This window comes from Podarcis liolepis, assembly GCF_965112155.1.
Source record: "Podarcis liolepis genome assembly, chromosome: 18".
NCBI classification, from domain to species: Eukaryota; Metazoa; Chordata; class Lepidosauria; order Squamata; family Lacertidae; genus Podarcis; species Podarcis liolepis.
Genome location: NC_139572.1, coordinates 3,649,308 through 3,675,170, shown reverse-complemented (window position 1 = coordinate 3,675,170; position 25,863 = coordinate 3,649,308). Strand labels below are relative to the sequence as shown.

The 25,863-nt window shown below is 49.3% G+C and overlaps 1 protein-coding gene and 1 long non-coding RNA gene across 5 annotated transcripts in view; one reads left to right on the top strand and one right to left on the bottom strand.

The window, feature by feature from the left end:
* The window catches only part of LOC310697629, a 305,101-nt gene that overhangs the window by 95,435 nt on the left and 183,803 nt on the right, over positions 1-25,863 (top strand). The gene's annotated exons all lie outside the window — the stretch shown is intronic.
* The window catches only part of SBNO2 (strawberry notch homolog 2), a 97,968-nt gene that overhangs the window by 6,845 nt on the left and 65,260 nt on the right, over positions 1-25,863 (bottom strand). For all 4 annotated transcript variants that reach the window (XM_083483615.1, XM_083483616.1, XM_083483617.1 and 1 more), the window contains 18 exons: positions 25,571-25,714; positions 24,826-24,943; positions 23,440-23,545; positions 22,364-22,517; positions 21,270-21,446; positions 19,614-19,711; positions 16,936-17,018; positions 13,937-14,125; positions 13,347-13,522; positions 11,793-11,924; positions 11,310-11,445; positions 9,882-9,994; positions 8,400-8,471; positions 7,075-7,183; positions 5,801-5,875; positions 4,870-5,013; positions 3,032-3,126; positions 1,344-1,436 (listed from right to left, as the gene is read on the bottom strand). In XM_083483615.1, coding sequence (XP_083339741.1) covers positions 1,344-1,436; positions 3,032-3,126; positions 4,870-5,013; positions 5,801-5,875; positions 7,075-7,183; positions 8,400-8,471; positions 9,882-9,994; positions 11,310-11,445; positions 11,793-11,924; positions 13,347-13,522; positions 13,937-14,125; positions 16,936-17,018; positions 19,614-19,711; positions 21,270-21,446; positions 22,364-22,517; positions 23,440-23,545; positions 24,826-24,943; positions 25,571-25,714 — 2,214 coding nt within the window. The remainder of the gene's footprint in view (positions 1-1,343; positions 1,437-3,031; positions 3,127-4,869; positions 5,014-5,800; positions 5,876-7,074; positions 7,184-8,399; positions 8,472-9,881; positions 9,995-11,309; positions 11,446-11,792; positions 11,925-13,346; positions 13,523-13,936; positions 14,126-16,935; positions 17,019-19,613; positions 19,712-21,269; positions 21,447-22,363; positions 22,518-23,439; positions 23,546-24,825; positions 24,944-25,570; positions 25,715-25,863) is intronic.

The window sequence follows — 25,863 nt, the reverse complement described above, 5'->3', positions numbered from 1 at the left end:
AAGAAATCACTGCAGGGAGCGAGCGCCCGACTCGCTCGGCTTTCCTCCTCCCTCCTCAGTCCCTCTTTCCTTTCGTATTGTGGCTATCAGGTCGGAAGTCTGTGGGCTGTGGGCTTACACTGTGTGTCTGTGTGTGTTTAATTAAATTTTCTGTTTGATATTTTAGAATACTCATTGAAACAACCTTAAAACATAAACAACTTCCCTTCTTCTCTGTCCAGGGTTCATTTTGCATGCCATAAATCCCTGCATATTTTACATAAAATAAACCATTCTGTATTCTATTATTACATCCATCAAGACTTATTTACCGTGTTGAATTTATCTTAATGCTGCCAGCATTTTCAAGTGTACACAATTCACTACCCATAAATTCAATAAACGTTTTCCAATCTTCTCTAAACGTATGCTCTTCTTGTTCTCTTATTCTATATGTTAGGTTCGCAAGCTGTGCATATTCCATCAGTTTTAAGCTGCCATTCTTCTTTGGTTGGGACCTCGCTCATTTTCCCTTTCGGGACTAACAAAACAAGGGCTGCAGTAGAGGCATACATTAAAAGCTTCCCTAAACAGGGCTGCCTTCAGATGTCTTCTAAAAGTCTGCTAGTTGTTGTTCTCTTTGACATCTGGTGGGAGGGAGTTCCACAGGGTGGGTGCCACTACCGAAAAGACCCTCTGCCTGGTTCCCTGTAGGGCTTTCAAGGTCAGCACTGAGACTTTGAATTGTGCTCGGAAACATTCTGGGAGCCAATGTAGGTCTTTCAAGACCGGTGTTATGTTGTCCCGGCGGCCGCTCCCAGTCCCCAGTCTAGCTGCCACATTCTGGATTAGCTGCAGTTTCCAGGTCACCTTCAAAGGTAGCCCCAAGTAGAGTGCATGGCAGTAGTCCAAGCGGGAGATAACCAGAGCATGCACCACTCTGGCCAGACAGTCAGCGGGCAGGGAGGGTCTCATCCTGCGTACCAGATGGAGCTGCCCTGGACACAGAACTGACCTGCACCTCCATGGACAGCGGTGAGTCCAGAATGACTCCCAGGCTGCGCACCTGGTCCTTCAGGGGCACAGTCACTCCATTCAGGACCAGGGAGCGGAGGACCTAATGCGACCCTCCTCCAGCCTCTCTGCCTAGCTCCTAGCCCTCTTCTCCCCATGCCACACCCCTCATTCGCCCTGTCTGGCATCCGGAGAGGAATCTCCTGCCTGGAAACATTTCCATGGACTCTAGAAAAGTCTCTCGCTCGCCTGAACAGAGGTGTGAGCGAGAGAGGGTGCCGAGAAGCTAGCCTGCTGTGCGGAGGCGAGACTGGAAACACTCCAACATCCTCGCCCTTAAGCAACCTCACCTTATATGACAGGTAGAAGCCATCCTGAGGACCTGTGAGTTGCAGGGATTTCTCATAGGCCTCTTCCCACTTCAGGCCTCTGTCGACGCTGATCTAACGAGGGGAGGAAATTAAGAATTACAAGGGCACAAGGAGGGAGGGGTCTTGCAGCCGGTGCAGGAGGCAACACTCCTTCACCCAAGCTCCAGGCTCAGTTAATAATAATAATAATAATACATTTTTATTTATACCCCGCCCTCCCCAGCCAAGACCAGGCTCAGGGCGGCTAACAACCAATAATAAAAATAAGTTGATTAAAATACAATTTAAAAGATTAAGACACAATATTAAAACAATTAGGGAGCAATCTCATCATAGGAATATTAAAACAATATTAAAACAATTAGGAATATTAAATTAGTATTAAATTAGTAAACAATTAGGAATATTAAAACAATTAGGAATATTAAAACAATATTAAAACAATTAGGGAGCAATCTCATCATAGGAGGAGAAAGGAAAAGAAAAAGGGGGAGGGAATCAAACTGATTCTGAGCCAAAGGCCCGGTGGAACAACTCTGTCTTACAGGCCCTGCGGAAAGAGATCAGATCCCTCAGGGCCCTGGTCTCAAGAGAGTGTTAAGTGGCTCAAAGGTAGCTCCGGTCCTGATTTATTAGAATTGCAGAGCTGGAAAGGGTTCGTGGGGGTCATCTAGCTCCACCCCCTGCAACGCAGGATTCTTTTGCCCGACGTGGGGCTTGAACCCGCAACCCTGAGATCAAAGAGTCTCCTGCTGTGCCAACGGAGCCGTCCTTATCTGTGCTGTGAGAAGGCAGGATATGAAGCCTCCAGGAAATAAATCAAAAACGGGCTTCCCACAGCCAGGGATGAGTCGCTGCGCTCACTGGGCCTTACTCTCCTGTGCAGATCTTGCTTTTGCTAACGCAGAGTTAACCCCGACTCACTCGGTGTGCTTTCCTGCTGCCAAAAAGGCAGGCGAGACTTTTTGCAGAACCCCTTCCCTGTCCAGAGAGGACCAGGCGTGACTCTGCCTTGCTGGGTGGTTGTGACGATAAAATAGGAGAGGCGGGGGGGAGAAGAGGCAGTTTGGAAGATATACGATATCTTTATTGTCATTGTCCCATGCAGAACAATGAAATTGAAAAACTACATAAAACTACATAAAAACTACATAAAACTACCACAAAACTACATAAAACTACTACAAAACTACATAAAACATTCAACCCCCCCTAAAAACTCTGAAACCCCATTTTAAAATACACTATACTATAGAGACCCCTTATGCTGCGTTTAGAACTAGAATTGCATTTGCGTAGAAACTGTTTCTCAGGCGGCTAGTCCTAGTCTTTATAACCCTGTACCTTCTTCCAGAAGGCAGAAGCTGAAAGAGATCATTTCCGGGGTGCGCACTATCCTGCGCTGTATCTGCCGCTTTCTTATGGCACCTGGAAGCGTAGATTTGATCCAAGGTGGGAAGAGTGCGCCCAATTATTCTCTCTGCAGTCTTTATAACCCTGGACAGCATTGTTTTTTCCCTGGCCGTGCAGCTCCCAAACCACACACACAGACCATAAGTTAATACGCTCTCCACAGTGCAATGGTAAAATGCCATCAACAGGTCCTTTGAGAGATTGTTTTTCCGGAGGATTTACGAAGATGGAAATTTTCTCTCCTGCATTCTTACCTTGTAGAAGACCACCTGGCCATCCTGTGGGTGCCCTGGGGTCAGGAAAACCTCCTTACTCTCTTCGTAGATCTCGTCGATGCCGGGGGCCAGGTCTGGCGGGGAGAGAAAGGGGGAGATGTAGAAAGCCCTGTGCTGGACAGACCCCGCTCCCCTGCCATGTCACGACAGGGGGAGAGTTTACCGTCTAATGCTGCCCGCCGTCCCTGCCAGCACCTGGAAATGGCTGTGTAGAAACTGAGAAAGACATCCCTCCCTCACCCCTTGCACAAAGCACACTGCCCTCTCCTCATTACAGACACAATCTACACATATCTTTTAAAAAAACACAGCGAAAATGCTTTTTTCTTAAAAATGGTTTTGAAAAATATATTGCGTTTGTCATTAGCTCACAAGCGCCATCTAGTGTCACATTTGTATAGTGCACTTAAAATGTTCTATTGGCAGCTGTATATCCACAATTCCTCCTCCTTACTCGTCCGGTTTCCTTATAACACTCAACATTTCTCCATGTTATTATGTGTTATTATATATGTTGTAAGCCGCCCAGGGTATCTGGGGAAACGCAGCCAGATGGGTGGGGTATAATTATTATTATTATTATTATTATTATTATTATTATTATTATTATTATTATTCTGCCAACAAAAGACACGGGTAGATGACTGTACCTGACCTCAGGGCTCAGGCTGGGTGGGAGAAGACTGTGGAAATTTAATCCACAGCAGCAAGAGGTCACTGCATACTGCAAATTTGTTACAAGCTTTTGGGAAAGAGACAGGACCACAATTGGGCCTCCGGAGTTGTTTGTGTGCAAGAAATCTTTCAAAGTCTCCCCTCCTGGCTGTCTTGGCTTCCTCTGCCCAATGATAGAACTCCAGGCAAGGCAAAGGTAAAGGACCCCTGGACGGTTAGGTCCAGTCCAAGGCGACTATGGGGTTGCGGCGCTCATCTCGCTTTCAGGCTGAGGGAGCCGGCGTTTGTCCGCAGACAGCTTTCCAGGTCATGTGGCCGGCAGGACTAAACCACTTCTGGCGCAACGGGACACCGTGACGGAAACAGGAGTGCACAGAAACGCCGTTTACCTTCCTGCCGGAGCGGTACCTATTTATCTACTTGCACTTTGACGTGCTTTCAAATTGCTAGGTTGGCAGGGACAGAGCAACGGGAGCTCACCCCGTCGTGGGGATTTGAACCGCCGACCTTCCGATCGGCAAGCCCAAGAGGCTCAGTGGTTTAGACCACAGCGCCAACTGCGTCCCTTTTACCTAGATACAGTGGTACCTCGGGTTTAGAACTTAATTCGTTCCGGAGGTCCGTTCTTAACCTGAAACAGTTCTTAACCTGAGGTACCAGTTTAGTTAATGGGGCCTCCCGCTGCCGCTGTGCGATTTCTGTTCTCATCCTGAAGCAAAGTTCTTAACCTGAGGTACTACTACTACTACTACTACTACTACTACTACTAATAATAATAATATCTTTTATTAGGCATAGCAAACCACACATTATCAAACAGAACCTGAGGTGCTATTTCTGGGTTAGCGGAGTCTGTAACCTGAAGCGTCTGTAACCTGAACTGTCTGTAACCTGAAGCGTCTGTAACCTGAAGCGTCTGTAACCTGAACTGTCTGTAACCTGAAGCGTCTGTAACCTGAAGCGTCTGTAACCTGAAGCGTCTGTAACTCGAGGTACCACTGTACAGGACATTCAGCCCGTCCAGCAGAGCTTAACTGACGGAGGTAAAGGCTAGACTGGGGGCAGAGATCTGGGACCTCAGAAACCCCGTTATGGAGCATAGGGTTTTATTGGGGGTGTGTCCTCAATTGCAGGGTGCTTACCCAGAATTCCCATGTCGTATTTGCCGTCCTTCTTGTCCCTCTCGATCAGGTAGTCGAACGTGTCGCTGAAGTACTGGAAAAGGAGGTTCTGCGTGTGGACTTCCAACCCCAGGATGCGGTTCAGGAACTTGCTGATGGAGCAATCTGCGGGAACGAAAAGCCGTCATTCTCTCTCTCACACACATATACAAAACCCTTCGGAGATCTGGCTTGGTGGTCCTGCCTCCCACTTTGCAAAAAGCAGGCATGAAGCAGGGAGGTCTGGGGGCTGAGGCCACGGAAAACACGCTTCCATACTGGGGTTCAATATACCGTATTTTCCGCTCTATAAGACGCACCAGACCACAAGACGCACCTAGTTTTTGGAGGAGGAAAACAAGGAAAAAAAATATTCTGAATCTCAGAAGCCAGAACAGCAAGAGGGATCGCTGCGCAGCGAAAGCAGCAATCCCTCTTGCTGTTCTGGCTTCTGGGATAGCTGCGCAGCCTGCATTCGCTCCATAAGACGCACACACATTTCCCCTTACTTTTTAGGAGGGGAAAAGTGAGTCTTATAGAGCAAAAAATACGGTAATTTCAGATGCAAGCACAAAGGGAAAACGACGGGACAAAAGGCTTCGTGTGTGGCGACAATAAACCACAGGGGCAAGGTTGTTTTTCTGGAGAAGAAGCGGATCGGAGACAGTGCGCTGCAACGCCTCAAAAGGAAACCTAGCATGTGAATGTAAGGGGCTTCACACATTTGCTCTGTCTTTCAGAGTAACCTCTCCTTGACCACAGCGCCACCTGGTGTTACAGTTTTATAATGCATCTAAAATGCTGGGTTTTAGCTGAGTCCCTAGAGTCAGAAGGGACCCCAAGGGTCATCTAGTCTAACCCCCCGCAAACGCAGGAACCGCAGCTGAGAAATTCCTGGCAGCCAGAAGCCTACCTTTTTCCACCGCCACGTAGCCGTACCGCATCTCTTTGCAGCCGATCCCGACCGAGAGGAGACTCAGCTTCATTTCTGGAGGGGAGCAGAGATCAGTTAACCCTCTTATTGGCTTGCAAGCAAAAGGAAATAAATCTGAATCCCACATGCCCCAAATGCAGACCACTTGCTCGACTGCACCTTCAAAAACCCCACTGGTTCCAAGTCACAAAAATGAAAAAGCCCAGTATCTTTTAAACACCTTATCGAAAAATCAGAACTCCTATTAGAATAAACAAGATCCGTTTCAAATACTGAAATACTAAATAAGATGGATAACAATGTGTAATAGAAAAAGGAGCATGAAATTAGGTTAAAGGTGTGTGGAAAAAAAGGTAATAGAAGTGGAAAGAAACTGCGATTGAGTAGACTGGTAGTCTAACACAAAGGTGGGGTGAGGGGTGGTGGATGGTGATGGGAAAAGGAATTATCTCTGGGACTGAGTGTAGGTATGTTTGAACACTTTTAAGGATTGTATGAAATGTATGTTTGTATGCTTGTATATTTGTAATATATGTGTATTTTAACAAGAAAAAAATACATATATGAAAAAGACCATTAGGTCCAGTCGTAACCAACTCTGGGGTTGCGGCGCTCATCTCGCTTTATGGGCCGAGGGAGCCGGCGTACAGCTTCCGGGTCATGTGGCCAGCAGGACTAAGCCGCTTCTGGCAAACCAGAGCAGCACACGGAAACGCCGTTTATCTTCCCGCCAGAGCGGTACCTATTTATCTACTTGCACTTTGACGTGCTTTTGAACTGCTAGGTTGGCAGGAGCAGGGACCGAGCAATGGGAGCTCACCCCGTCATCACGGGGATTCGAACCGCCGACCTTCTGATCGGCAAGTCCTAGGCTGTGTGGTTTAACCCACAGCGCCACCCGCGTCCCAGGAAGGATATTAATAAACAATATATCCTCTCCTGCCACCCTGAACATTCCCACACTCCTCCTCCCGATCTTATCCCTCTGATCACTCATGATCGTCCCACCACCAGTCCCTGGGCTCTGAGCCTTCTTCCCTAGAGCGGGGTCCCCCAGCTGGTTCCTCCCAGCGTTCCTATGCGTCCAGCCAGTCCACGACAGCTCCTATGTCCCAGGAAGAAGGGGTTTTGAAGAGGCAGAGGCAGACTATCCCTACTTGCGGCTCGCGCCCTTAAGCGCACCAGCTGAACTGTTTCCCTTTATGCCCCAACAAACACCGCCCAACCTGCATTCTTGCCTCCAGCTTCCTTACCGTGGAAGAAAGCAGCGTCTTCCCTCGGGTACCCCTTGGGCACGGGGACTTTGTTCTCTGTCTGGTTGTTGATGGTGTGAAGGACCTTGACGAGGGCCCGGGACCCGTACTGGGGAGGGGAAGGAGGGCAGAAATGATCAGGCCCTGCACAGCCATCGGGGTGCAAACCCACCCCCCGTTGCCCCATCAAAATAAATAAATGAAACGCTTTGCAGCCCAGCAAATCAAGATTCTGCCCCAAGGAAAACTGTAATTCCATTGTGCGCTATTTGATCGTTCATATGTAGCATTGCTCTGTTTAGTACAGTGGTGCCTTGGTTCTCAAACGCCTTGGTACTCAAACAACTTGGAACCCAAACAGAGCAAACCCAGAAGTAAGTGTTCCGGTTTGCGAACTTTTTTCGGAAGCCGAACATGCTCCGTTTTGAGTGTTACGCTTCCGTTCTGAGTGCCACACATCCGTTTAGAATGTTGCGCTGAGGTCTGTCTGTTTTTGCTATTTATTTTCCATGTTTTGCTTTTGCGGCTCTTTTTTGTTTTGTCTTTGTGACTGCTTGGAACCGAGTTCAGCTACTGATGGATTGATTGTGTGACTGCAGTCCATTGTTTATTGCTTTCATTTTATGGATCATTGGTCTCGTTAGGTAGTAAAATTCATGTCAAATTGCTGTTTTAGGGGTTGTTTTTAAAAGGCTGGAACGGATTAATCCATTTTGCATCACTTTCTATGGGAAAGCGCGCCTTGGTTTTGGAACGCTTTGGTTTTGGAACGGACTTCCGGAAATGATTAAGTTTGAGAACCAAGTACCACTGTACTCATTTTAGTCAGCCGGTAAAAGCTGCTTCCTGGGGCGTGGCTATTGTCGCCTGCTGATAACTTCTAGGAGGTTGGTTATTTACTATTTCATTCATTTTTTTAAATTTGAAAAACAAACTGCAAAGCGGTTTAGGAAAAGATAAAACAATGAAATGTAGAAAAACCGCACAGCCGTGCTTTAAAACACACATGAGCTAAAATGCTGAAACAGATTAAAGTTGGCTCAACTTTCAAGAGCCCGTTCCCCCTGTAATGGTGTCATGTAAAATTCCCCCCTTAGTCTTTAAAGGGAGCCTCTGCCAACATGGTGACTTCGAGATGTAGAACCCAAAAAGTACAGAATCGTCTAGCCCAACCCTCTGCAGTGCAGCTGACGGCAGCCATTGGCGAAAACATCTGGGAGAGCTTCCGGGTTGGCGAAGGTTGCTTTATGGTGGCAAGAGAGATTCTCTTGGACCAGCGCCCCCCCCCCCCCAATTTTTCACTTCTTTCTCGACTTGCCCCTCACCTTATTCTCAAAGTTGTATTTGCTGAGGTCTCTGGATTCGGTCGCTCTCCTGTCTCCGTGAGTTAAGGCACCCTATTGAGAAGGGAAGAGAGAGAGAGAAGGAAAGGAAATACGTTGAATATTTTTGCAGTAGCCTAGCCTGGCGGTCCCACCTTCTCGCACGGACCTGGAGTGCTGCTGCTGCCAACCGCTGCCAGGTATGCCCATCAAGGTCCCCTCAAACCCTGGATCCAGCCCTTTACGTTTTCTCTGTTAACTTTCACGTATGTCTTATCCCCCAACACACACACACACACACACACACACACACACACAGCAGTGAAGAAAGGGGAAGAGACCAGGGCAACATGGCTCTGAGGTTGCTTCAGTGAATTTGTGACCGAGACAGGACCTGAACCGGAGTACCTCCCAAAGTGAATCATAGAATCCTAGAGTTGGAAGAGACCCCAAGGGCCATCGAGTCCAACCCCCTGCCAAGCAGGAAACACCACCAGAGCACTCCTGACATATGGTTGTCAAGCCTCTGCTTAAAGACCTCCAAAGTAGGAGACTCCACCACACTCCTTGGCAGCAAATTCCACTGTCAAACAGCTCTTACTGTCAGGAAGTTCTTCCTAATGTTTAGGTGGAATCTTCTTTCTTGTAGTTTGGATCCATTGCTCCGTGTCCGCTTCTCTGGAGCAGCAGAAAACAACCTTTCTCCCTCCTCTATGTGACATCCTTTTATATATTTGAACATGGCTATCATATCACCCCTTAACCTCCTCTTCTCCAGGCTAAACATGCCCAGCTCCCTTAGCCGTTCCTCATAAGGCATCGTTTCCAGGCCTTTGACCATTTTGGTTGCCCTCCTCTGGACACGTTCCAGTTTGTCAGTGTCCTTCTTGAACTGTGGTGCCCAGTTCAAGAAGTGGGTCATTCTCTTAGCCACAAGGGCCGTGTTCACGTCCAAGGGCCACATTACAGCCAGAGACAAAAGAGGGCGGGGCAGGAAATGTAAATTTCACCATTGCCTTTCAAATTCAAGGAAGGAAGAAGCTCACATTACAGCTCGGCAGAAACGCTTATGGCTGGAAAGAGCTGTGCCCTGGAGAGATTTCCAAGGGCCGGAGAGGGGCCTGCCCCCCCCACTATGCACCATATTTTTCGCTCTATAAGACGCACCAGACCACAAGACGCACCTAGTTTTTGGAGGAGGAAAACAAGGAAAAAAATATTCCGAATCTCAGAAGCCAGAACAGCAAGAGGGATCGCTGCGCAGTGAAAGCAGCAATCCCTCTTGCTGTTCTGGCTTCTGGGATAGCTGTGCAGTCTGCATTCGCTCCGTAAGACGCACACACATTTACCCTTGCTTTTTAGGAGGGAAAAAGGGAGTATTCTAGAGCAAAAAATACGGTAGGTCTTTCCTGGTTCAAAGACATGGGGCCAAGGGGGCAGATGGACCCAGGAACCCTTCCGTGGAAGGGGCAAACCAAGACTTACAAGGCTCTCCAGGCGTTTGGCCACAATGGAAGCGAACCGTCTCTCGCCGGCCAGTTCGGAGATGAGGAAGATGTATTCCGGAGCAGAAACCTGGTTGGAGCGGTGCGTCCGACCTGGAAGGAAACCCCAAACAGGGAAGGTTAGCTCTCAACGCCCCCTACAGCGAGGGGTGGGGCAGCCAGCGATGTAACACCCGGGCTGACCCCATTGGTTTGGGGACGCAGCCGGAAAAGGCAGAGGCTGTGTTCCAAAACATACAGCGAGCTTCCTGGCCAAGCGGGGAATCTGAGCTCTATCCACTAGAGTGGCACCTTGGTTCTCAAAATCCGTTCTGAGAGCCCGTTCGACTCCCGAAACCATACGAAAACCAGGGCGCGGCTTCCAACTGGCTGCACTCAAACAGAAGCCGCAGGAGACGTTCAGCTTCCAAAAAACGTCCGCAAACCGGAACGCTTTGAGGTGTTCGGGAGCCGATTTGTTTGGGAGCCAAGCCATTTGAGAACGAAGGTACCACTGTATTTCCTACGTAATCAAGTGATTTTTGAAGGAAGAATTTCTTTTCCTGCTGAACGCAGGGCACCTTTCTTCCATTGTTAGAGGATTAAGAGATGAGCTTTCCACCAAGATCCTATCTGCCCATGTTTTAGCAGCAGGAGTGAGGGGCAGACGGGGACACGTAGGAAGGGAGCCCAACTAGGAGAAGGAAAGCTCTGATCCTAAACCTCCGCTGTGGGATATCTACACGAGAAGGCTCAGGAGTAAACCCTTCACAAGTCTGGAGCAGAGTTCCTAAGGCAGGTGGATGGCACCTTGTCCAACTCCTTCCGGCAACTCCAGCTGCCAGATAAAGGTAAAGGGACCCCTGACCATGAGGTCCAGTCGTGGCCGACTCTGGGATTGCAGCACTCATCTCGCTTTACTGGCCGAGGGACCGGCGTACAGCTTCTGGGTCATGTGGCCAGCAGGACTAAGCCGCTTCTGGAGAACCAGAGCAGCGCAAGGAAACGCCGTTTACCTTCCCGCCAGAGTGGTACCTATTTATCTACTTGCACTTTGACGTGCTTTCGAACTGCTAGGTGGGCAGGAGCTAGCCCCGAGTAACGGGAGCTCACTCCGTTGCGGGGATTCGATCCGCCGACCTTCTGATCGGCAAGTCGTAGGGTCTGTGGTTTAACCCACAGCGCCACCTGCTGCCAAGCTGGTGCCAAACGTCTTGCTCTGCTTTCCTTTCGACCCCATCAGCGAGGCTGAGAGGGGGGTCTTGTCGTCCAGGCAGCCTAGGACCTCCAGACACGCTGCCCAGGGTTACACCCTAAGGAGGTCACTTTGGCACTGCACAAAACCGCCGCCAGCCGTTGTTTCAGATTGGAGAAGCATTGAAACGAGAGACGAGCTTTCTTGGGGATCTGTGCCGTGCTTCATGCTCACCAAACTGCTGGATGGCTCGATCGGCGCTCCAAGGCAGCTCTAACGTCATGTGGACGCGCCTCTTCTGATTCTTTACCCGTCTGTCCGCTTGGAGAGAAATCCCTGAGCTGGAGGCCTCAGATATTATTGCTACGAGCTGAAGGACAGAGAGAGGGAGAGACCAGGAGTGGGTGGGATGTGAGAATAAGTACAGTGGTACCTCGGGTTAGGTACTTAATTCGTTCCGGAGGTCCGCTCTTAACCTGAAACTGTTCTTAACCTGAAGCACCACTTTCGCTAATGGGGCCTCCTGCTGCTGCCGACCCGCTGGAGCACGATTTCTGTTCTCATCCTGAAGCAAAATTCTTAACCCGAGGTACTACTTCTGGGTTAGCGGAGCGGGACCACTGCAGCCTTAGCCCTTTGGGCTCATCTCTCCACTCCCCTCGCTCCCCATCCACCCTGGCACCCTGCTTGCCCCTCCAAGCCCCGCCTGGCGCTCACTTTGTCTCCATTCATGAAACGCTCCTTCTCCTTGAGGTTCACGTGGTCGATGGAAAGGCATTGCTCGGCTCGCGACTCGAAGACGACGGAGCCGTCCGGCCGCCGCACCAGGCGCCCTTTGCGGCCAGTCATCTGCGTGAGAGAGGGAACAGAAAAGAAAAAACTGTTATAGCTGGGAGGTCATCATCATCATCATTCTCTTTAATATTTATTGAATTTATATACTGCCCTATACCCGGGGGTCTCAGGGCAGTTCACAAAATCAAGACATAAAACCACAAAATACACAATCAAGACAAAAACAACAACCCAATAGACTCCCCCCCAAAAAACAACATTTTAAATGGGCATAGGATGTAGATCAGATCAACCAAAAGCCTGGTTAAAAAGGAACGTTTTTGCCTGGCGCCTAAAAGTGTATAATGAAGGCGCCAGGTGAACTTCCCTAGGGAGAGTGTTCCACAGACGGGGAGCCACTGCAGAGAAGGCCCTGTTCTTGTATTGTCACCCTCCGGACCTCTCAAGGAGGGGCCACACAAAGGAAGGCCTCAGAAGAAGATTTCAGGGCCCAGGTAGGTTCATATGGAAAGAGGCAGTCCTTGAGGAATTGCTGTCTATTTAAGGCTTTATAGGTCAAAACCAGCAATTTGAATTGGGCCCGGAAACTAATTGGCAGCCAGTGCAGTCGGACCAGGATCGGCGCAATATGCTCAAACCGTCTTGCCACCCGGCCGCTGAATTCTGCACCGGCTGAAGTTTCCGAACTGTCTCCAAAGGCAGCCCTACATAGAACGCACTGCAGTAATCTAACCTTGAGGTTATCAGAACATAGACAACAGGACATCCCTGTCCAGATAGGGGCATAGCTGGGCCACCAGCCAAAGATGATGGAAGGCACTCCGGGCCACTGAGGCCACCTGAGCCTCGAGCGACAGCAAAGGATCCTGGAGGACCCCCAAGCTATGAACCTGCTCTTTCAGGGGAAGTGTGACCCCACCAAGTGTTAGGATATTTCCGTTCCACCTTAAAAGGGAGCAGGCTTTGGGAGTCACAGAGTCTGCACATGTCCTGTTCACAGGATGTTTATGTTCTGCTGATGTCCCTTTCGTTTTTGCCAGTCGGGTCGAAGACTCTGACTCAGAACGGTCATGTTTTCCTTTGTTCTGTTCTACGCTAAATAAAGTCTGTAAATTATGCTCTTCTGCGGTGCAAGCTTTCTCGCTGCGTTTGCTGCTGATAAACAGTGTGCACGAGCCCCGGAATGCAGCCTATCTATCTCTGAGGCTTCGTGTCGCTAACTGCTGGATCTGCCTGTCTACAGGAGATCGATGGACGTCCGGCACCCGGCTTGGGGCCATGATGGGCTATATCTCCCTGGCAGTTTCCCAACACCAAGAGCCAGCCATCTGGTCTAGGGAACCCCCCACTAACAGAGCCTCAGTTTAATCAGGACTGAGCTTTAGTCTGTTGGCTCTCATCCAGCCCATTACAAGAGACAAGACACCGGCCCAACATTATCATTATTTTCGTCGTCATGAGCCTGCTGCCACCCACCTCTGCCACGTGCTCCGGGCCCCCAAAGTGATCGATCAGTTCGTCCAAGGTGTTGAGAGGTAGTTCTTTGCCCAGCGCCTCCGCCTTGGCCAGGAGGTCCTGTTTCATCTTCTCGACGTTCTCCAGCATGACGGTGCCGTACAGCTCCTTCTGGGAGTTCTGCAAAGAGGTGTTGCCTGCGCAGAGAGAGAAGAAGTTTGTTTCTCCCTCTCTCCTGGTGGTAGAACTCGTGGGGACGCCCAAGGATGTGAAACTGTTGGGAGTATTTAGCATGGGGGGCGGGGGAGGAAGGATTTCTCCTTGCACTTTGACAAACCAGAGCAGCGCACGGAAACGCCGTTTACCTTCCCGCCGGAGCGGTACCTATTTATCTACTTGCACTTTGAAGTGCTTTCGAACTGCTAGGTTGGCAGGAGCAGGGACCGAGCAACGGGAGCTCACCCCGTCGCGGGGATTCGAACCGCTGACCTTCTGATCAGCAAGTCCTAGGCTCTGTGGTTTAACCCACAGCGCCACCCGCGTCCCTTTGGGTGCGATTAAAGATGACAGCAATTAACAATGGCGATAAGAAAGCCCAAACAACCCCTCACCCCGATCGTCGCAAGCGTAACCATTGAAGATCACGTCGTCGTTTTCGAACAGGGACTCCGGGGACGAGTTGAAATCGCTCTCCATCCCTCCTTCGGAATCGGAGCTGCTGTCGGAGCTGATCTTGATGACACTGCTGCTGGTGAGGTCGCAACTTTTGGGGAACTTGGCCCCGCGGCCCTTCTGCTTCCCTGGAATAAAAGGTGGGGCAGGGTGGGGAAGTGAGGGAGGCCGCTTAAAGAGAGAGGGGAGCCACGGGGCGGACGGAAGGGAGGGAAGGGGCTATCGGAAAGGGGGAAGGAAAGCCCAGTTCCCACTGCAGCTCCATGCAAAATAATTCCCGCATGAAAACATCTAGCATGTCAGGACTGTAGCCTTTTCACCCTGCTTTTCTACACGCAGGGAATTCTGCGGGTTTGGTCCCATCCTCCCAGTATGAAAGACCATTCAACGACACGAGCGACAGGCCAACTGCCTGGGTGAAAACGAGGCCTTAAGGACAGGCAAAGAACAGGAGGGGAGAGAAAGGAAGAGAGCCAGCACCCCAGAAATCACAATGAGAAAAATTTGGAGGTCAACCGCTTTGGTTCTGCACCACCCGCACGCCTGGGCCATGAATCATTTTTCTTTTCTTTTCTTTTGGGGAAGGGAATGCTGTCGGACTGTCACGGGCCTTGAAAATGCTTACAAGCGCCCCAATAATAACTCAGTCTAGGTGGTGCTTTGAAATTTAAAAGCTAAAAGGGGCTCTTTGAAAATGAAAAGCTGAGGACAGGTTTAGAATCGTAGGAGTTGGAAGAGATCCTCAAAAAGTCCAGCCCCATGCAATGCAGTGGAATGGTCTCCCTTGCGAGGTTGTGGGCTCTCCATCCTTGGAGGTTTTTAAGCAGAGGTTGGATGGCCATCGGTCAGGGATGCTTTAGTTGAGCATAGCTGTCAACTTACAGATTTGAAAATAAGGGACCAGCAGCCTCGAAAATAAGGGATCAGCAGCCAAAATAAGGGATTTTCGAAGCACAGGTATGTTCGACTTCTGAGCCCCCCGAGCCAAAGGCAGAAAGCCCAGCCAGCAGCCAAACGAAGCCTCAAGCGGTGGTTCCCACAGCGCAGCAACCCGGCAAAGGGGACGCAGCAAGGAAAACCACCGTCACCTCTCTGCTGGGAAGCGCTGAGCAAAGGCGAGTCCCCAGGCAAGGCGGCCGATTTGATCGGCACAAGGCATGCAAGTTCCACCCTCCAGTCGTTCTTAGACTCCTTATTGGGTAAGCAACGCAGCCAAGCAACACAGTTGGAGCCTCCCTCCTCCCTGGCCGGCAGGGAGGGAGGGAGAGGAGCTGCTTCCTTTGAAACCTGGGAAATTTAAGGGACATCATCAATAAGGGACAGCAGCGGGAGACTGCGCTGGGATAAGGGACTTTCCCACCAAATAAGGGACGGTTGACAGCTATGTAGTTGAGATTCCTGCATTGCAGGCTCCTGGAAGATGACCCTTGGGGTATCTTCCAGCTCTGAAATTCTACGTTTCATTGCAGGTACCCCAACTCCCTGCAACGCAGTCCAACTCCCTGCAATGCAGGAATCAAAGTCGAAAGAATCTGTGGCAGGAGACCATCCGAACTCTCTTTCAAAACCTTCAGCGAAGCAGAGACCGGCACCTTCCGAGGGAGTCCCATCTACCGCTCAACGGGCTTTTACTGCCAGAAAGTTCTTCCTGAAGCTGAGTCCGAAGTTCCTCTCTAGTCATTTGGGTCCGTCAGCCCTCCGGAGCTGCAGAAAGCAAGCTTGCTCCCCACTTTCACGTGACGGTCCTTCGGATATCTGAAGGTGGCTATCCTATCTCCTCTCGGCCTCCTCTTTCCCAGGCTAAACATGCCCAGCTTCTTCAACCGCTCCTCATCAGGCTTGGCTTCCAGACCCTTGATCATTTTGGTTTGCCCTCCTCTGCACACATTTAGAGACACCTAGGGCAAAGACCTGTGTGTGTGTGTGTGTGTGTGCTGGATGGAAACCAACTTGATTCCAAAAAATGAATAAAATAAATCCATTTAGGAGGTGGTGGAGGAAGAGGAGGAGGGAGGGAGGAGGCTACATTCTAAGTCCACGACCACCAGGGCAATTAAACACATGCCTGGGAGTCCCTGCTGCAAAGGAGTAGAAAAGATAAATACAGTAGTGCCTTGGTTCTCAAACGTCTTGGCTCCCAAACGCCGAAAACCCGGAAGTGTTTCGGTTTTCAAACGTTTTTTGGAAGAAGAGCTGTTGGCTATTGTTTCTGGGGCACCTGCACTAATCAGAAGCCGTTTTTGAACATTTTGGAAGTCAAACGGACTTCCGGAAGGCATTAAGTTTGGCGCTTTTGTATTTGCTCTTTATTTTGCATTTTTGTTTTGGAGGCTTTTTCGGTTCATTTGTTTCTGTGACTGCGTGGAACCTAGTTCAGCTACTGATTGATTGATTGATTGTGTGACTGCGGAAATGGATAATCCAAACAATGACTATCATCAGTGCAGGTAAGAAGATTTTTTTTTTTTCAATTTCATCATCTACAATATGGTCTTATTTATTTTATAGCGCAGTACGTTGATTACTGCTTTCATTTTATGGATCGATGGTCTTGTTAGAAGGCAAAATTCACGTTAAATTGCTGTTTTTGGGGTTGTTTTTAAAAGTCTGGAATGGATCAATCCATTTTGCGTTCCTTTCTATGGGAAAGCGCGCCTTCGTTTTGAAACGCTTTGGTTTTGGAACGGACTTCTGGAACGGATTAAGTTTGAGAACCGAGGTACCACTGTAGAAATAAAGAAACAGAAAGCAATAGAAAGAAAAGGGAGATGGGGTGGCGAAAGACCACGAGTGGAGGCTGGCGACGGGGTGAGGGGGAAGGGAAGCAAGGGAAGAAATGGGGAGGGGGGGCGGCAGATAGCGACTGCACTGCAAGGAGGGCGTGGGGGGAGAGGAGGTGAGGTTTCGGGAGGGGAGGGGAGAGCGCCGGGGGTCTTACGTTTTCTCTTAATGCCAGTTCCTCTCTCTCTTTTTCGTTTGGTTGAAGGAAAGTGCTTCTTAATTAGTGAGAGGAAGACGCCTCTGAAAAAAGTCGGGAGATGCAGAGATTTTACTCTTTACGGCCAGGAGGAGCCAAACCGTCGCTGACTGTATTTATTTATTTAAAAAAGAAAAGAGGTAAACCCAAAGGGGAAGGACACAGAGACTGAACGAAACACGAAAGCAAAACAGAAACACCCAAACAACCCCCCCAAAAAAAACAACCTGTTCGGGATTGGATGTGATGCTACAAGCATCCCACCGCTTGGCTTCATTCTGACAGCCCATTGGCTGAGCTGGTGTGATGTCACAGAATGTTTGGGAGTTCTAATACGAAAGCCGGGCGATGGAGGGATTGTGGCAGGTTTGCTGAGCAAATCAGAAGCTGCCTTTGGAAGTAGCCCAGTAGTTATAAGGAGCTTAGGAGTCATACTGGGTTTGGGGAGCAGAGAGGGAGGAGAGATATTGGGGCTGGGGGGGGGCAGGCAGTGAGTGTGGCCGAAGAAAAGCAGCCCGGGCCATGAAATTTCCGCACACCAGATTGCAAATAAAAATCTGATTTGTTTATTTTTTTGGAACCCGCCCTTTGCTTACGGTCAGGGAACTGCCATGGGCTTAGAGGCGAGAAATAGAAGGGCAGTTGTGTTACAGGGAGCCTCCGAAAATCTTGCGAAGCAGTTCCTCCTCCGGAGAGGAGGAGCGTCCCGCCTCCAGTGGAGAAGAGGTGCAAGGACCAGAAGATGCTAGTGAGAGCCTTAACGCCGCTCCTGAGCGTCCGGAGAGGGGGAAAGCACGCCCTTGCCACCGCCCATCCCGCGCAGTAATCTGAGGCGCAGGGAGGGGCAGAAACGGTTAGGGGTAACAAAATTTTTATGTTGGGGGAGGTACAAAAAAAGACCACTCCCGGATTCTGGAGTGATTGAGCCAGACATGAGCCCTGGGGCTCTCCGCTGTAAATAGTCTGCACGAAAATAAAGCCTGTAAAACACAGGTCGGAGTCCTGCCTGCTTACTCTCGAGCAACCGCAACAGCACCTGACACTTAAAGGTAAAGGGACCCCTGACCATTAGGTCCAGTCGTGGCCAACTCTGGGGTTGCGGCGCTCATCTCGCTTTATTGGCCGAGGGAGCCGGCGTACAGCTTCCGGGTCATGTGGCCAGCAGGACTAAGCCGCTTCTGGCGAACCAGAGCTGCACACGGAAACGCCGTTTACCTTCCCGCCGGAGTGGTACCTATTTATCTACTTGCACTTTGACGTGCTTTCGAACTGCTAGGTGGGCAGGAGCAGGGACCGAGGAACGGGAGCTCACCCCGTCGTTGCGGGGATTCGAACCGCCGACATTCTGATCAGCTAGTCCTAGGCTCTGTGGTTTAACGCACAGCGCCACACTTACGTTCTGAGAAAAACAAGTCTGGCTTGGGGCGATGCGTTTGTGTGACCAAGTATACCCAAAAGGGTGAGAGACTTGAGACGTGGATAGGGTAAAAAAAATAAAATCAGGGAGGGGGAGATGGGAAAAGTAAGGAAGGATGCATGGACAAATGAGGGGGGGTCACTTGATGCAAATGGGGGCAAAACATGGGCTTCTATGGGTATGCACCTTGCCCCAATCTCACCCAAAGCTACCCCGCCCCGCTCCCGGGACATGAAGGCTGATCAGCGAGACCGGTAGTGAGCGCATGAGCGTGGATGAGAACAAACACTCCCCGCTCCCCCCCAAAAATTAATTTTGATAATGTAGAAGCAGAACCCAGCCAGCATTCATTTATAAAGGGGAGATGGGGGTTAGGAAAGAGGAAAGGGTTCGAACCGACAGTGAGAACCTCGGGGCAGGCATATCGCATGCGGCCCCAGCCAATATTCTTATTAAGCACTGCCACTGTTTTATAATAATAATAATAATAATAATAATAATAATAATAATAATAATAATAAATTTCATTATTTGTACTCCGCCCATCTGACTGGGTTGCCCCAGCCACTCTAAGCAGCTTCCAACATATAGGTAAAGATAAAGGTAAAGGTAAAGGGACCCCTGACCATTAGGTCCAGTCGTGGCTGACTCTGGGGTTGCGGTGCTCATCTTACTTTACTGGCTGAGGGAGCAGGCGTACAGCTTCCGGGTCATGTAGCCAGCAGGACTAAGCCGCTTCTGGCAAGCCAGAGCAGCGCACGGAAACGCTGTTTACCTTCCCGCCAGAGCGGTACCTAATTATCTACTTGCACTTTGACGTGCTTTCGAACTGCTAGGTTGGCAGGAGCAGGGACCGAGCAACAGAAGCTCACCGCGTCACAGGGATTTGAACCGCCGACCTTCTGATCGGCAAGTCCTAGGCTCTGTGGTTTAACCCACAACACCGCCTGCGTCCCGATGCTTCCAACATATATAAAAGCATAAAAGAATATTTGACCCTAAAAAAGTTTCCCCATGCAGGGCTGTCTTCAGGTGTCTTCTAAAGATTGTATAGTTACTCTTTTCCTTGACATCGGATGGGAGGGCACCACCACCGAGAAGGCCCCGCTTCCATGCTTCCCAGCCCAGTTGAGAGAGCTTGTGGGTGGGGCAGCGCCCAGCCTCCAAAATGCTGGGTTCTGGGAGGCCGCGGCCCTCCTTCCCCGGATGCGCACAAACTCACTCGGCAGCAGATACGAAGCAGGTCAGCTGCCCCTCGCTCTCGTCCAGGACTTCCCGGGTTCGAGCCTCGCCTGTCGACTGCAGGCCGATCACGACGCACTGTGGAGGGGGGGGGGGACAGAGAGAGGGTTTGTCTGGTAAAGATTCTGTATGGCTCAGCTCCCCGTTTACAGACGTTCACAAACCCGGAAGCGGCACTTTAAAAGGCGCACACACACAAAACCAGCCCCCCCCAAAAGAGCGGCTAGCGCAATCCCAGAATCCTTTGCGAGCGCGATTTCACGAGCCTTTGCACCAAACTTTGAGAGTTTTAGCAAGGAGGTTTGGAGGCTGCTATTGTGGTGGAGTTTTTTTTTTTAAGGGGTTTCCAAGGGTTTCCAGAGGGTTAGTAGGCGTTTTCAGGCTTTGTCAATGGCGGCCCCCGATATATGCATATTTCCTGTAAATGCATGGTGCCTCCGAATGTAACCCCCACATAAATGGGGGGTTGCCTGAATCTCATTTCACATATAACAGAGAAAACAGTTATAGCAACAGATGAAAACTAAAAGGTGACAAGCGAAACTGGGGGTACAGTGGTTCCTTGGTTCTCGAACTTAATCCGTTCCAGGAGTACATTCGACTCCCAAAACTGTTCCAAAACCAAGGCACGGTTTCCAGTTGGCTGCAGGAGCTTCCTGCACTCAAGCGGAAGCCGCGTCTCACGTTCGGCTTCTGAAAAAGTTTGCAAACCAGAACACTCACTTCCGGGTTTTTGGTGTTCGGGAGCCAAAACGTGCGAGTACCAAGGCGTTCAAGAGCCGAGGTACAACTGTGTTGCTTTTGTTTGTTACTATGCTAGGTATTTTTGTGGTTTTATACTGTGATCCTTGGATGACGGGAGGTATAAAAATTCAATTAAGTAATCATAATACCGTTGCGTGTGGATCAAAATAACAAAGCCCAAGTATAGAATATCGAAATTATCTGATTGTCAAGTCTAGTTCTAACTTGACCTAGCTTGGGTCGTCTCGAAAACAATGCCTCCGCTTTATATGCAACAAAGAAATGCCAAACCATATTAAAAGGGTCTAGAGCAGGGGTCTGCAACCTTTAAGACAAAAAGAGCCACTTGGACCCGTTTCCGAAGAAAGAAAAACTGGGAGCCACAATCGGGCGGGAAGGTGACGTCGGGACGGTGCGTGACTAACGCACGCACCGCCCCCATGCGACGTCACAGCCAGTACAGAGCCCGCCACAGTGGGGAGTGTCGGGGCGCGCAATGCGCCTCCTCCCCTCGCTAGTATCCGCCCCGGAGCCGCTGCAAAGGTGTAAAAGAGCCACATGCGGCTCCGGAGCCGCGGGTTGCTGACCCCTGGTCTAGAGGTTCTAGCCCTGGTCAAAATCTCAAATGCTGAGCATTTTCTTCCATTACAGATACCCTCCAGAATGAGTGGTACCAAGGGTCAAATTTTCGGCCGAGCTGCAATTACTACTTGAGCTTCCAGGATCGTATACCCAGACTACTCTTTCGACAAAACCGGTTATCATCAAAAATACCCGGCAGCGTTAATGCTGGGTGACAAACGATCGTTTCTTTAGGAGGTGTGGTCTCTCAGCACCTCCAGCAAACATCCAGCTCATCGAAGACTTTAGGGAAATTCTCTCTCTGTCTCACCTTGCCCTTGTTCAGTTCCTCCTTCGCCAGCTCGACGAGACGCCGGACCTTTGCAGCAATGCAGAGGTACTTGAAGAAGCGCTGGTGGGCGGACCAGAACTGACCCCACAAAGATTTCCGGGACTCTAAGCCTATCAGGTCGGCAGCTTTCTGGAAAACCCCCAGGGCTTCTGCCCACTAGAGAGAGAGAGAGAGAGAGGGAAATTAATTTTTCTGTTTTACCATTTAAAGTACAGTGGTACATAATATAATGTTTGAGGATTGGGAAAGATTGTGGAAGAAAGGGGTCAAGTTCACCGCATGTACTTTGTTAAAGGAAAATATAATGAAAATGATGTATAGGTGGTATTTGACTCCTGCAAAGATATATCATAATAGTGACAATATATGTTGGAAATGTAAAGAAAAGGAAGGAACCTTTTATCATATGTGGTGGACCTGTCCCAGCGTGAAAGACTTCTGGGAAAAGATGTATAATGAATTGAAAAAAAATGTTGAAATATAGATTTATAAAGAAACCAGAGGCCTTTATTCTTGGAATAACAGGTTTGGAACTGCCCAAGAAAGATGTTAAATTGTTTTTGTATGCCACAACTGCTGCCCGTATTTTGTTAGCTAAAAAGACCAGAAGAAGGAGGAGTATCAGGAAGAGTAGAATAAATTTAATGATTATTTAGTTAAATTTGTTAAGTTAAACTAACTGAAAATAGCTTGCAGATACTTAATGGGCTTAGGATTTTATTTATGTTAAGTGATGAATTAATATGTTTAATTCCATAAGGTGAAGATCTAAGGATGTTAAGTTTAAGTTAAATTTCATAAAAATTGGGATTTGGAAAACCGTTAAAAAGATATGCAATGAAATTCAACCAAGGGGAAGCGAGGAAGTCACTCAACAAAGTTAATAACTGTAATTTTTAATAAGGCTATGATTTATGTTTATTTGTCTTGTGTGTTTGTTTGTTTGTTTGTTTGTTTATAATATTGTGAAAACTAATAAATTTTTTGGGGGAAAAATAAAAGTACAGTGGTACCAAGGCGTGGCTTCTGATTGGCTCCAGAAATTTTAACCCTCGCATAAACTCCCTGCTTACCAGCTGAGCTGCCTTGTTGTAGACCAGCTTGTACTCTGGGTCCAGTGGGATTTCCTCTATCCTGAAGGTGACCCCCGAAAAGCTGAGCTGCCGCGCAATGTACATCCCGCTCACTTTCATGTCCATGGCGACAATCTCCATTGCACCGACACCCCTGCGGGGGAGACCAAAGCAGTTGTTGAGGAAGAGGGAAGACGGCCGAACTTCGGAACAGGACTCCCCGCCCGCCTCTTTCCATGCCCATCAAACCATCACGAGTCAAAAGGCGACATTTGTTTGCTTCCGATTGTTTGTAACCCACTTTTCCTATGCGAGGGTGTTCACATGCTCGCAAAATTCACTGAAAAAATTGTGCAGCGGAAAAGGAAGAAGCTAGGAAATACTACTCCTGGAGAACAACGCTCCGCAGCCCCAAACAGCCTGAAGCAAAATAAGATTTGAAGGCAGTTTCCTACGTGCTTTCTGGTTTCAACTAACTGCAACTTGTTGCTACGTGGAAGCCAGAAACCGTGGTTATGTAAACCACGGTTTATAGAGATAACTACCTAGGTTGAGAAACCACAAAGGTTGATCTAAGCTTCCTTCCATAAATTTTCACTTGAACCAAACACAGTTTGTCCTCGGCCAAACTAACCACAAACCAAAATAACTTGGTTGGTAAGTGAGGTCGGGAATATGTCAGGTCTGCAGTTCAGGTTGGGTTTAAAAATTGTGGAGAAAGCTAGAGAGTTCTATGCAAAAGCCTTTGACTGTGTCGACCACAGCAAACTATGGCAAGTTCTTAAAGAAATGGGAGTGCCTGATCACCTCATCTGTCTCCTGAGAAATCTCTGTGTGGGACAAGAAGCTACAGTTAGAACTGGATATGGAACAACTGATGGGTTCAAAATTGGGAAAGGAGTACGACAAGGCTGTATATTGTCTCCCTGCTTATTTAACTTATATGCAGAATTCATCATGCGAAAGGCTGGGCTGGATGAATCCCAAGCCGGAATTTACTTGTGTAATTCGAAATTCTCACAGTGACGGGAAGAAACGAAGGAGATGGAAAATCACCACAACTTCCCCAAACATACCGCTTCTCGATGGCCGATAGGAAGTCGTCAAATGATCGGAAAGGGGTCCCTTCTCCCCAAATACCCAGCCGGCTCATGTAAATCATGTTCTTTGGCTCGGAGGCACCTGTCAAGAGCACAAGATGCTTAGAGGTCAGGAAAAGTTTGATGCAACCTGACCAATCACTACCTCTAATACCCCTCCACCGAATCCCCTTCTTTCCTCTGCAAATCACCCGTTTTCTCCTGCTTGCATGTTTGGCATCACTGCTGACTCCTCCCATGCAATCTTGTGACTCTTGTTTACTTTGAGGTTGAATCCTGACAAGACAGAAGTACTGTTTTTGGGGGACAGGGGGTGGGCAGGTGTGGGGGACTCCCTGGTCCTGAATGGGGTAACTGTGCCTCCGAAGGACCAGGTGCGCAGCCTGGGAGTCATTTTGGACTCACAGCTGTCCATGGAGGCGCAGGTCAGTTCTGTGTCCAGGGCGGCTGTCTACCAGCCCCATCTGGTACGCAGGATGAGACCCTCATGCCTTGCCAGAGTGGGCCATGCTCTGGTTATCTCCCGCTTGGACTACTGCCATGCGCTCTCCGTGGGGCTGCCTTTGAAGGTGACCTGGAAACTACAACTAATCCAGAATGTGGCAGCTAGACTGGGGACTGGGAGCGGCTGCTGAGACCATATTACACCGGTCCTGAAAGACCTACACTGGCTCCCAGTACATTTCCAAGCACAATTCAAAGTGTTGGTGCTGACCTTGAAAGCCCTAAATGGCCCAGTATACCTGGAGGAGTATGTCCACCCCTATCATTCAGCTCAGACATTGAGATCCAGCTCCAAGGGCCTTCTGGCAGTTCCCTCCCTGCGAGAAGTGAGGTTACAGGGAACCAGGCAGAAGGCCTTCTCAGTAGTGGCACCCGCCCCGTGGAACACCCTCCCACCACATGTTAAGGAAATAAACCACTACCTGACTTTTAGAAGACATCTGAAGGCAGCCCTGTTTAGTGAAGTTTTTAATGTTTGGTGTTTTGTCGTGTTTTTAATATTCTGCTGGGAGCTGCCCAGAGTGGCTGGGGAAACCCAGCCAGTTGGGCGGGGTATAAGTAATAAATTGTTATTATTATATTATTATTTGCTGCCCCCTTATTTGGAGGACAGACATGTTTGCCCTGGGGGGATCCAGCAGCCGCCAAAAGGAAGGAGCCGCTCTGCTCATTAGGCGTGACATTCAGCCAAGTCTGTGCAGGTTGTGTTTTTGCTATGAGAGTCAACTCTGACTTTGAGCTGGGTGATTACTGACCGGCACGCTCTCATGATACCAACCCATGATGGGCATACCCTGGCCCCCACACTTATAGGTTATCAAAGCAGACCCCCCTCCCCCACCGCTGCCCCGAACTCACCTGTGGCACTGGCATAAACCACCCTTGCGAGAGGCAGCTTGTTCTGCAGGTCCAATACTGCTTTGCCCATCTTAGTAGAGCTGGCATTTTTGGCTTTGTGGCATTCGTCAAACACAATCTGGAAGCGGGCACCCGTTAAGGAAAGAAGGGGGAATGCGAGTAGCTAGTCAAATTAGGTAGCTGGACCGGCAGATTAAACTACTTGACGGTGCAGAGGTGGCCAGATTCACTGGGGAAATCAGGAGGACCAAAACTTGAACAGAGAATGGGATATTGATTGTACCTAACCAGACACTGGAGAGACCTGTCAGGAGTAAGCATGGACCAATGGTACCAAATAGCATGGGAAACAGCCCTATAAGAAAAATTAACCAATACAGTGGTGCCTCGCAAGACGAAAATAATCCGTTCCGCGAGTCTCTTCGTCTAGCGGTTTTTCCGTCTTGCGAAGCAACCCTATTAGCGGCTTAGCGGAATAGCGCTATTAGCGGTTTAGCGGCTATTAAAGGCCTAGCGGCTAAAAGACTATTAGCGGCTTAGCGGCTTAGAAAAAGGGGGGGGAGCGAAAAAAATTGCAAGACTCATAGCAATAGCAGCAGATATTTTAAGCGCCCCCCCCCACCCGCCCGGCTGCAGGGAAATATGCAAAGGAAGGCTCTTCGGAGCGAAAAAGAGAGGCACGGAGCGTTGCACCATCGGAAAGACATGCGTGCACAAAGAGCTCAGTTCATTTCTCTTAGGATACAACACCATCGAAATCTTCCTTGCACCAATCCAGAATCTGCTTCAAGCGGGTCCTGTGCTGGCCACCGGCTTGGCTTTCGCCGATGAGGGCCGAGTAAGTGGCAAATAAGACTCCTTCCGAGGTAGCTGTGTCTCCGTACTTAATCTACAGTCAGGAGGGGGAAAAGATCATATAAGCTACGGGACAAGGATAACTGTGACTTTAAAGATGAATGGGAACCTTTCACAAAGTATCTGAAGACACAACAAAGTGAACTGGACCCCTTGGAAGGTTTTAAATAAACATTCACAAAC